Below are 11,310 nucleotides of genomic sequence, written 5' to 3'. Positions count from 1 at the left end.
GCACATTGTCAAAATTTATTTAAAAAAATGTTTGGACTCTTTGGATTTTTATTTGATAAAGAAATTTTTTGTAGATGATGTACCTCCACCGGGTTCGTATGACCCCAGGTTTGAAAGTAAGGTGCGGGGTCTAGTTATTGAAAAGTCAGAAAGATTTCACGATAACAAAAGCACGGACAGCGCCGAATGCAATTTGTCAGTTTGCACCAAAAGCACGGGCAATATAGTGGCCAATTTTAGAACGGTAAGAAATTAAGAATAATATGAGAGTAGTTTATAATTGATGAATTGTCGAAATATGTGATGAATGAACAGTTAAAAAATTGATGTACTTTTTTTTAGAAGATATTTGAATTTCAATAACAATGTGTTTTTAGCCGCAACTACCACGAAAAAAAGACCGAGGTCACACCTCGAAGTCATGTACGAAAGTAAAACTGCGTGCGCTTATTTCTGTCAACGACCAAAAGTTGAAGTACGAATCTAAGCATCAGATCGCAGATCTTCAAGTAGAATGTTCGAACAAAGATAGGACTATAGAGGAGCAGGAAAAACACATCGAGAACATGAAGGTGGAAGTACGGAAATTAGAGTTACAAATCGAGGAATTACGTAAAAAGCAAGCGGAAGTAGAAGAGCAACACCGGAAGGATATAGAAACAATGGTTGTAAATCATTTTTACAATGTGCAGTACGATTTTATTTCTGATTCTTACTTATAATTTCTTTGTATAGGCCAAATTGCAGCAAGAAGTATTAAATGGTCATGACGAAAAGCATCAAGCTGAAATCGAACATCTTCGTTGTCACCTGTTGGAGGTTTCGGAGGAGAAAGAGCGCGAAATTGAAGCAAGAAGAATCATGGAAGGAGATCTCAGAAGTCGCATTACAGATTTCTCAAAAAGAGTAACTGCGTTGGAATCTGAATTAGCCAACAAAAAATACAAAAATGTAGAAAATGTAAATGCATGTTACTTTTAACCAGTTAGTTATGGAAAATACATTAACTTCATTTAAATTTTTCAATTTTTGTTTTACTTTTTTTTTTTTTTTTGGTATAGATTCAGTCTCTCGAAACAGAAATTGAAGAACTAGTAACAAAATTAGAGAGAGTTAAGGAAGATTACAAACATGAAGTCAACTTATTGGATGAAGAAAAGTCAAAACTTAATTTGTGTATCATTAATATAACTGATGAACGTGATAAATTGGAGGTGAAGTTACAAAAACGACAGAATGTAATTCTTGAACTTCAAGCACAATTATCAGCTCTTCAATGCGAATTAGATGAATTAAAAGCTGAATATGAGAAACTTCTTGAAGATTATTCAATACAAATGGACGATGTTCGATATAAACACCAAGAAGAAATTAATAAATTAACTACGGATTTTGAAAAAGAAAAAGTGACTCTTAGAAATGAAAACGACTTTGAAATATCGCGTAAATTAGAAATCGAAACCAAAGCAAAAGATGTTGAAGAAGAAAATAATTTTCTCAAGGAAGAGCTAGAAGATATCCAAAGACTTTACAAAGATGTAAATACTTAACAATATTCTTGAATTTTAAAGTAGTGGAAAGAAATACTTATCTCTTTCTATTGTATAATGTAGGTTAATAATCGTTTATACGAAGCACATCAAGAATTAGAAGAATCGGATAGAAAACATAACCTTGTTTTGAAGAAACAAAAAGAAGACTTAGCTGACATAATAAAACTTCATGATGATGAAACATTTAAACTGAAACAACAATTGGAGAATGCAAGACTGGATTATTTGAAGGAAATAGAAAACGTATGTAAAGCGATTCATGTTTTTATATACATTTTATTCTAAATATAAAGAATATTTATATTTTATTTTCTGTCATAGAATTACCTATTCACAAAGTATCATTTATTGTTTTCTGTGTAGCTGTCAATGGCAAGAGATAAAGAGATAGTGGAATTAAAAGAAGTTGCTGCTAAAAAGGTTGAAGAAGAAACGAAGCGAATTAAGCAACACGCTGAAAAAATGGTAGAAAATGCAGAAGCAGTTACCAGAGAAACGTTGGCAGCTTGTCGTACGGAATGCGAGGAAAGAGTTAAAAGAGTGATAGCCGAAAGCGACGCGAAAGTAAGCGGGTCCCACGTGCGTAAAATAAAACCATCACTGACTGAGTGCTTCTTTCTAATGTTTGAATACAAAATTTTATTTACTATATCAGACAGCATAGAAAAAAGCATGATATATTTAAAGAATTTTTATTGTGCACACTTTATTTCTCTTCTGGAATTTTCTCAAATTTTCTATTTTTCATTTTCTGTGATGTTTGCCGAATACATTGTGCTCTCTTGCGAGAGTACTCGTGTATAATGTTTTAAATGAACGTATTAATGTAGGTAAACGCTATGATCAGAAAAGCAAGATCTACTGTAGAGAAAGAAATGCGACTCAGTGCGGAAAAGTATAAAGCATGTTTAGCGCGGGTACAATTGGAACGAGCAGCATTGGATGAAAAACTAGTGCAGAAGAATGCTGAAATTACCAGAGTTTCCGTGATCCTTGAAGACTTAAAGTCCTCTGCAGAAACACAAGTGAGTATTATAACGTATTTAAAAGTGAAGATTACACTTTACAAAAGTGCGCTTTATGTTAATAAAATATTAAATTGAAAACATTGTTTCAAAATGCTCGATTAATAAAATTTAGGAGAGTTTTGGTCAAAGTTTGCAAATGGAATTAGATCGAGCAGAAACTGAATTAGCGGAGAAAAAAGAAGAATTAAGAGCTTTGAAAGATCAAATTCGAACAGAAGCCGGAGAGATGGTAGCTAGAAAAAAAAGGTACTTTACCATTTTTGTGTAAATAAATATATGTACATGTATAAATATGTACATATACTCAATGAGTCTCTTAGCATGACCATTTCAAATATCAAGTAAATTATTTGCTGTACGAAAAAATGTTTCAGACAAAAGTTGCGTGATTTTCTTGGGGGACACGCAGTACCGTAATCGATTTTTGATTTCTTTGCTTTTTTATTGAGATATGAAGGTCACCTTTAGTTTTTTAAATGGAATGCCTAACATTTCTTCTGGAATTTCGATAAAATATCGAATTCTACGTAAAATAGTGTTACATGAAATAGGGTCTAAAATGAATACTTACTGAGATTGTGCGTATTTTTTTATTTACATCTCCGCGATTTGTAAATGTTCCTTCGTCAGAACATAAAACGGTCTGTACAAATGTACCATTGGTATATCGCATCTGATGCAGAAACCATTCACAAAATTCAACGCGATTTTCAAAGTCTCGTCAATGTAGCTCCTGATGTACTGACAAGTGATACGGATAGAACATCTGAAAATGAAGAATACGCACAACATTACTGTGACAAACGCCCGCTGCTAAGGTAGAAGTAGTACAACTTTCTTCATCATTCACAATTTTTTTGATGTTTACGTTTTTTTGTGTTAAAATTGCCAGCTTCTTCAAACATTTAATTAAGCGTTAGAAAGGTCGATTGCGATGGTTGATTCCGGTCCGGATACTTAGCTTCGTATATCTTAGCTCTCGTAGCATTTTCATCGTACGCACCATTAACTATTATGATATCATATTTTTCACTTTTACTGAACATTGTAACAAAAGTAATACTTTTCTCAATAAGACTTTTACGTTTACCGTGCTTAATAGGTATGTATCTTATGTTAATAATGTGTAATATCTAACAAGGAATATGTTTACAAACGTGATCTGTCGTCCTAAACAAAGTCGTATTAACAGTCACGTTGACTGAACTTTTTAACGTAGAATTCGATGTTTTATCCAAATTCGAGAAAAAATGTTAGGCATTCCATTTCAAAACCAGGAGGTGTACTTCATATCTCGATAAAAAAGCAAACAAATAAAAAATCGATTACGGTATTGCATGTCTCCCAGAAAACCACGCAACTTTTAAGTAGTTTACGAGATATTTGAAGTCTTCGTGTTACGAGACTCACCCAGTATATCTATATAAGAATTTATGAAATATATTGTCTAGATTTGAAGTTATAATGGCAGAGAATCAAGCATCGGTTGCTGCCTTATCTAAACGTTTAGCCCAAAGCAATGCTGAAGTGGAAAGATTGCAATATGCATTAAAACGTGGTGAAGATTGTATTAACGAGCACCGTGATTTATTGAGTATTATGAGTAACAATTCGCAAATGGTACACGAACAAGTGCATGCTCTAATGGAACAATTGGATGCTACAAAAGGATTATTCGATCAAATCGAAGCTGACAGTATAAAAGAAGCGAAATCAATAAAATCTATATTCGAAGCTAAAATCGATGATTTAAAGCAAATAACAACGAGACAAGTTGCAAAGCTGCAAGCTGACTATGATGCCAAAACTTCTCAAAATGCTGAGGTACCTTTTATTGTTGTTCTTTTCAGTTTGGAATGATTAAAAATTTTATTATAAAATATTATTTCTGAAAATATAAAAGAAATCATTATTTAATGTAAAACTAGATGAAGAATCAACTTCATGAAATGGCTAATCATCTAGCCGAAGCACAAAATATGCTGCTGAAACTGGAGGAAAGGAACGATATTCAAGAGCTCGAAATTTCTCGGATAGAACTGCTTAATGACAAACTGAATGTACAGCTGAAAGAATATGAAGCTACTGTGGAAGACAATAAGAAGTTGTTAGAGGAACAATCGAAGACACATAAAATTGTTTTAAATGAGGCATGTTAAAAAATTCCGATATCGCATTGCTTTTTACACTTAAGAAAGTAGGAATCTAATTAGTTTTATTTAATATTTGCAGGCAAATTCTAAAATTCAAGAACTTTGTGAAAAAATTAAATGTCTTGAAGAGGACGATAATCGCAAACAGGTAAACTGAAGTATTTTATTTTTACACTTTAGGTATATAACAAAATAATAAATGTATAAATTAATATATTTATTATTGTGTAATTTACGAAGGAAAATGTTGAGTTATTCGAAGAAGAACTAAACGAGCAGGAAGGTTTCGAAAAGGCGGCGATCATGGAAGAGCTCGAAGAAGAAAAAGCACGTCGAGAAGCGGCCGAAGAGTAAGTTTTCCTCGTACAAATTACCTCTTTCATAAAGTTATGTGGTTACAGTGTAATAAATCTACTTTTATCCGCTTAGGGAAGTAAAAAAACTTACCGAACATAACGAACGCCTCAAAAAGGATTATCAAGAGATTAGTGAAAAATATGCTGAAGTAGTTGGTCATCATAATCCCAGGCAAAGAATTAAGCATGTGTCTCAGCTGAAAGATAAAATCCACCAGCTCGAGCAGGTGCGTTTAATTATTCATATTGGACTCTCGATCGTTTTATGTTGGGTGTGGGATATTTACGAATGTCATCATCGCGGTATCCATATTTTTAGTATCCAATATTTATTCCACAAGTTACTTAATGAAAATGTTATTTAAAATTCTGTTCATATGTATTGCATGTTAATGTGCAACAACAATTTTATTTGTGTTATTATTAACCGTTTGACGACCGGATGACGAATGCTGAGTCAAATATGAGCCAATGTTAAAATCTTTTGCGTACTCAAGCCAAACCACATTTTTCTCATTTTAACTGGTACATATTATATTATGTAAAATTGTACAAATATATTATGATTAAAATAACAAACATATTGATAATATAAGAAGAGAATGTCGGATAAAACAAGAGGCGTCTAAAAGATGGGTTAGCAGTGACCCGGCATCCGCCATCCGAATGTTAAAAAATAATTAATCAGTGATATGGTTTAAGAAATTTATTCAACTTTTTGTTTTTTTTTCACGTTGCATGAAAATATATTTGTTGTTGTTTCTGCCTGAATTACATTCAAGCCAGTACTTTATTGTTTAACTATTTTTTGGTTAATGTATTTTATTTATTTGTTAAGGTGATAGGTATATATACGTTTTATGAATGTATATATTTTGTTGACAGCAGTAGGTGTATATAAATAAATGTTTTTGTTTCGTAAAAATATTTACTCGAATTTCTTAATTAGTTAACCCAGTTACTAATTCTGTATTAAAAATATATAACTGCATAATGTTTGCTAATTATATAAAATCAACTTGATAAAACAATATATTTTTTTTTAGGATTTGCATGGAAAAATAAGGACGATAGAACAGCAACAGAAAGTTATAGAAAAATTAAGAGCAGAAGAAATACGTGCGCATAGCAAAGGGAAAGAAAATATGATAGGAATTCCTAAGAGTTCTCATACGACACCTGCTTCTTCTCCACATAAACCTTTAACGCCTCTGAGGAATCGAAACAATTAATCTTAGTAAAGACATATTGTTTGTTTATAATTGCCATAAACGCACATTGATAAAAGTTATTAATTTAATAATTGTTATATAATTACGCATGCAGTAATTCCTATAAATATATACTTTAGTAGCGAGGTTCGTAGCATCTTTTATTAGTTTTGACTAGCATATTTTATTAGTTTTGGCTCAGTATCCAGTGAACTTAGTTACTATAGTATGTATTTATATTTATAACATATTAAATCTGACAAACTTAATATCGGATTTTACGTCAAATCAAATGTTCAGTTTGATAGGTTCCGTTAAAAGACTGTGATATTAATGTTTAGTTGTAAAGTTTATATCTTTAAGCAATATTGATGTTATGTTTTCAACTGATCTGGTTCGAAGGATTAGTGGAGATCAGGGGTGTGCGAGAACTCGAAAATGTCGGGAACCCGGGTCGGGTCGGGTCCGGTCGGGTGCCGAAAGTATTTCAGAAGCCGAGAATTTCGGGATTCTCGAGAATTATAAAATTATAAGAAATAAAACATGGAACGAAAATGGTAAGCAAATATGTGATAGATATTATTTATTTCATATTTTCGTGGAGAAAATCTACTTTTGCAACGTTCCCCGATAATAGTTTTGTTCTACTTTCGGCAGAATTATTATGAATGCATGAATTATGAATTTCTTGATTCCAGTATTTTATAATTTAGTACTTTTAATATAATTGCATCAAAATTAATTTCTTTTATTAAAAATTGTTTTGGGAATATTTTTATTTATTTTAAAGAAAGGGGTAATTTTTTTGATAATGGAAATTCTGAATAAATTCGTGTTGAAACCAGTTACCTGTGTTATGTCACACTTCACGGGTACCAAAATACTTTATCGGCTGTTGTCGCGCTTGCATGTTCAGTAATGGAAATGTTATCGGCTGCTCTCGCAACCATGTGAGTTTATGAATCCGAAAATTATAACTTTATTATCGATATTTCGGTTTTTCTTGTCATGCAAAAATAATTCTATTTATTACTGGTTCAGTTATCTATTTTATTCATATTACTTTGTTTATTAATTTAAGAAAATTTTTATAAATGAAGAACATAAATAATTTTTTCTTATTTTTAAAGTGAATAAATTATATGTTGAATGCGTAATATCAATTTTACACTAAAAATGCTAGGATCTTGCAGACAATTTTTCATCACAAAACTAGAAACGAAACAGAATTTTTACATTAGAAAAGCTTTATTGGATGTAGTATAGCTACAAATATCATAAAATACAATAAAGGTACAAAACATTCCACGTTTGCAGAGTAAACATAAAAAAATAAATTAAAATACTTGCATTTCCCAGAATTGGAAATTTGTGACATTTATTTTAATATAATATTACTGCTTATAAATTTTGACATTGATCGAAAAGAATTGTAGCCGGAACCACGATCCTATTGGAGCAATAATTTTTTACTTTAATTTTCCTATTTAATTACCATACTGGAAAGGTTGAAGATCGTAAACGCTTTTCTGCATATACAATATATGCTATGGGACGAAATTATGAGACAATCAAAGTTTTCTAATATATTATTATTTTTAAATTTCGGTCACGGACGCCGGGTCGATCTCGACCCAGAGTAATACAACTCTTATAAACATGTCAGAAGGAAATCTTAAATTGTATTTTTCATTGATGCTATGCAAAACATTACTTCTCTCAACTTTGAAAACAAATAGTCAATGATAAAACGATTTTCAAAAATTAATTTATTTTACAATGTAGGAACCTAGATACATATAGTGGTAAAGAGTAAGAAAAATACGCAAAGTGCAAACAAACAATTTATTCTAAAAGTACACAATGGACACATAGAATATTTTTTTCAATTTTTGCATGAGTATTACATATACAGGGTGAGTCTAGTAACTGAGCTGGACTATAACTCTGTTCCTATTGAAGATAGAGATAAATTACAGAGCAAAATTTTGCATTGCTTAACTAGCCATCTTCGCATAGTGCGTTCGTATGTATGTACGTTCTGCAAAATGTTTAAAGAAGTTGCTTGTACTTACATATTGACTTACAACTTTGACTTCTTTTTTGTTTTAAAAAGAAATTCAATTTTCGCCTAAGAAATCTTCAACTAGCAGCGTTTCATCAATTTTCGATAGTTTGCAAAATTCTAGGTACACACGTACCTTCCCAAAACAATTTCATTTAAATTCTTTCAAATAATTCCGATACTAGTAATACTTATTACAGATCCTTGTTTAATGCAGTTAAACAAAATTCTAAAAAAAGGTTTAGTGACAAATCCCTAAGTTTATTTAGAATGTCAGCATAGTCCCAAGGGATATAGATAAACTGTAAATATTCATAGGGTGTACGTAAATTTTTATGACTGACTGTAGATCTTCAAAATTCAGTTGACAATAAATCGTGTTAATGAAAATTTACAAAAAAGTTTTTATTCGATAAAAAATATAGATCGCTACAATTTTTTTAAATGAAACCATATATTTTTTTCATGTGCCAATCAATGCATGAATTCTCTTCAAAAAAGTATTAGAGAACTTAGGTCGAAAATTGATTAATTTAGAAATTATGATTTTTGTCCCGAACGCCCATATACTCGAAACACTGCGTCTCACCGAGATTCAAAGGGAATCTCCTAATTCTTACTCATGCGCTCAGGTTGCTCGAGCGTCACGTGGTGACGTAGATAATGGTGGAAAGAGCCGAACAGGCTTCGCACACAGCCAGAGCTACCGCTACACTTGTGTGAGAGCACGAGGACGGTATAGTGGGAGACGGCGGTAGGTCATAGTGGGGGGTCCACGGCCCACAATTCTGGCATCACTGGTTGGAACACCACGGTTGACGCGCAACCAAAGAAGAATGGCTGATTTCAATCAAAAGAAATCCAACAAGGCACCTCTGCCCGAAAGCTGGGCCGACAACAGAAGACCAATCGCGGAAAACCGCAGGCTCAAGAGGCAAAGGCCAAGGAAATAACCGATTCCGCGGAGATGACCGCTGGCGTAGTAAAGGCTCAAAAGGAAGTCATCACCAACGAGTCTCTTTGGCAAGACGGTCCTTATTCCGGCACACATCCAAGACGATGGACCTATACCCAAAATCCAGATTTTTAAACAACGGTAAATGCTGAAAACAGGTATGCACATGAAGAAAGCCCATTAAAGTATTCAGTTTATACATTGTGGCAATCGAGATTTTTTCGTTACGACTAAACGTGTTTCAGAATAACGGCTCGACCAGCAGTAAATAAGTGTATAGGGGAAACGTGTGTACGAACTACGAGTATGCAAGTGAGCGTGTACAGCGAAACAATACGACAGTGTGAACGAGAATGCAAGTGTGCGAATTATCTAGGGGGAGTATATGACGCATAGTAGTGAAACAAAAAAACCTAGCGAAAAAACACTTGAATTTGTCGTTGCGTCTGTGTGAAGCTGCGCTCGCGCGATCCATGATAAACCATACACGGTCTACGTAACATTTTGCATCGTTGATTTGCGGGCGTATCCTAAAATTCACCATCGATACCGACGACACACACTTGTCGACCCGTGACACGTTTCTACGAAGCGTAAAAAAAAAAACTGAAAAGTGAAATGATAAACTGAAATGAATTTCTTTTATGATTGATGGGAAGAATAGCCCGAAAAGAACTTCCAATATCCGAAAAGAATCGACGTGCCATACTTGAATTTGCAAAAAAATCATATTTCATGTTATGTTGTCTAAAGTTATGTTTACCGACGAAAGCAAGTTTAACCAATTTGGTTCTGAAGGAAAATCCTACGTGAAACGCAAACCTGGTGAATAATTTAATAAAAATTGTACAAAACCAACCGTCATGGTGGTGATGGATCAGCACATGTTTGGGGCTGTATGAGAATGAATGGTACTGGTTCAATACATCAGATTACAGGAATTACGGATCGTTTTGCTTATTTATATATAACAAAAAATGTTCTTCCATTTATTAAAGACAAAATGCCTAACGATTGGATTTACCAGGCGGATAACGATCCGACGCATACGGCACGTGTTGTAAAAGATTTTTCATAAAAGAAAAATTAAATATGAAATGGCCTGCTCAGTCCCCAGATCTCAATACAATAGAGATGCTGTAGATTAATGTTGATCATGAAATAAAATGTCAGAAACCAAAAAATATTCAAGATTTGTATGAAACAATCAAAGAAACTTGTAAATCCATTCCAGTTAACAGGTATATTCATTTAATTAATTCTATGCCACGATGTTGTGCTGAAGTCATCAAAAATAATAGGAGAGCTACAAAATAATGTTTAATAATGTTTAGTATTATTTAGTCCTTCCAAACCAGTAATAAACCAATAAAATCTTTGTCGAAAATTGTGTTTGTAAGTATGTATCGCCAAAACTTATAACAAGAAATATTGTTAATCTATTTTTTTGTACTTGCTATTAATTTATAATAAAATATATGTATCCACAGAACATAAATTGTGTTATTTATACTTAAAATATAAAAACATGATTTACGTCCATTGGATTGAAAAATGTAATGGAAGATTGAAAATGACTATATTCATAAGTATATATCCGCCACAGTATGCTCCCCTTAATTTACAAATAATTTAAATTGTCAAGTTAGTTACCTCACTTTGTATATCTAATAGTAATTTAACTGAAATAAAAAGATTTGTACCGTTTATTTTATTAGAAAGATGACTTTAAATATTAATTTATTTTACATTACGTATAAACAAATGTAAATAGTGATTAAAATACAACACTTTTAACAATGGTTCAAGCTCCAATTTAAATTTATTTAAGAGCTCAAATTGTTGTTCATACGAATCCTAGTTTTTAATTTTGATAAACAAGTAGAAAGTTCTTTTTGCAATATATACAAAAAATGATTTCGTATAATTATCCTTTTACTTGAATAATAAGCTGAAACAGATCAATTATTCCTCACTGAGAAACGAAAT

General features: G+C 32.3%; 2 protein-coding genes across 2 annotated transcripts in view; one reads left to right on the top strand and one right to left on the bottom strand.

The window, feature by feature from the left end:
• LOC108578975 (hyaluronan mediated motility receptor-like) overlaps positions 1-6,322 on the top strand; it is a 9,173-nt gene extending 2,851 nt beyond the window's left edge. Inside the window, exons 2-15 of the mRNA XM_017942400.1 lie at positions 75-244; positions 378-665; positions 736-960; positions 1,062-1,538; positions 1,614-1,796; positions 1,917-2,132; positions 2,384-2,578; positions 2,694-2,827; positions 4,033-4,405; positions 4,510-4,731; positions 4,814-4,882; positions 4,975-5,084; positions 5,164-5,317; positions 6,137-6,322. Coding sequence (XP_017797889.1) covers positions 75-244; positions 378-665; positions 736-960; positions 1,062-1,538; positions 1,614-1,796; positions 1,917-2,132; positions 2,384-2,578; positions 2,694-2,827; positions 4,033-4,405; positions 4,510-4,731; positions 4,814-4,882; positions 4,975-5,084; positions 5,164-5,317; positions 6,137-6,322 — 3,002 coding nt within the window. The remainder of the gene's footprint in view (positions 1-74; positions 245-377; positions 666-735; positions 961-1,061; positions 1,539-1,613; positions 1,797-1,916; positions 2,133-2,383; positions 2,579-2,693; positions 2,828-4,032; positions 4,406-4,509; positions 4,732-4,813; positions 4,883-4,974; positions 5,085-5,163; positions 5,318-6,136) is intronic.
• Positions 6,323-10,999: 4,677 nt separating this feature from the next.
• Positions 11,000-11,310, bottom strand: part of LOC108578923 (tumor suppressor candidate 3) — a 2,455-nt gene continuing 2,144 nt past the window's right edge. The window contains exon 8 of the mRNA XM_017942342.1: positions 11,000-11,003. Within this exon, the coding sequence (XP_017797831.1) occupies positions 11,000-11,003 (4 nt within the window). The remainder of the gene's footprint in view (positions 11,004-11,310) is intronic.

Source organism: Habropoda laboriosa, unplaced genomic scaffold, assembly GCF_001263275.1.
Source record: "Habropoda laboriosa isolate 0110345459 unplaced genomic scaffold, ASM126327v1 scaffold30, whole genome shotgun sequence".
NCBI classification, from domain to species: Eukaryota; Metazoa; Arthropoda; class Insecta; order Hymenoptera; family Apidae; genus Habropoda; species Habropoda laboriosa.
The sequence above is the reverse complement of the archived record's forward strand: the minus strand, read 5'-3'. Positions and strand labels throughout refer to the sequence as shown.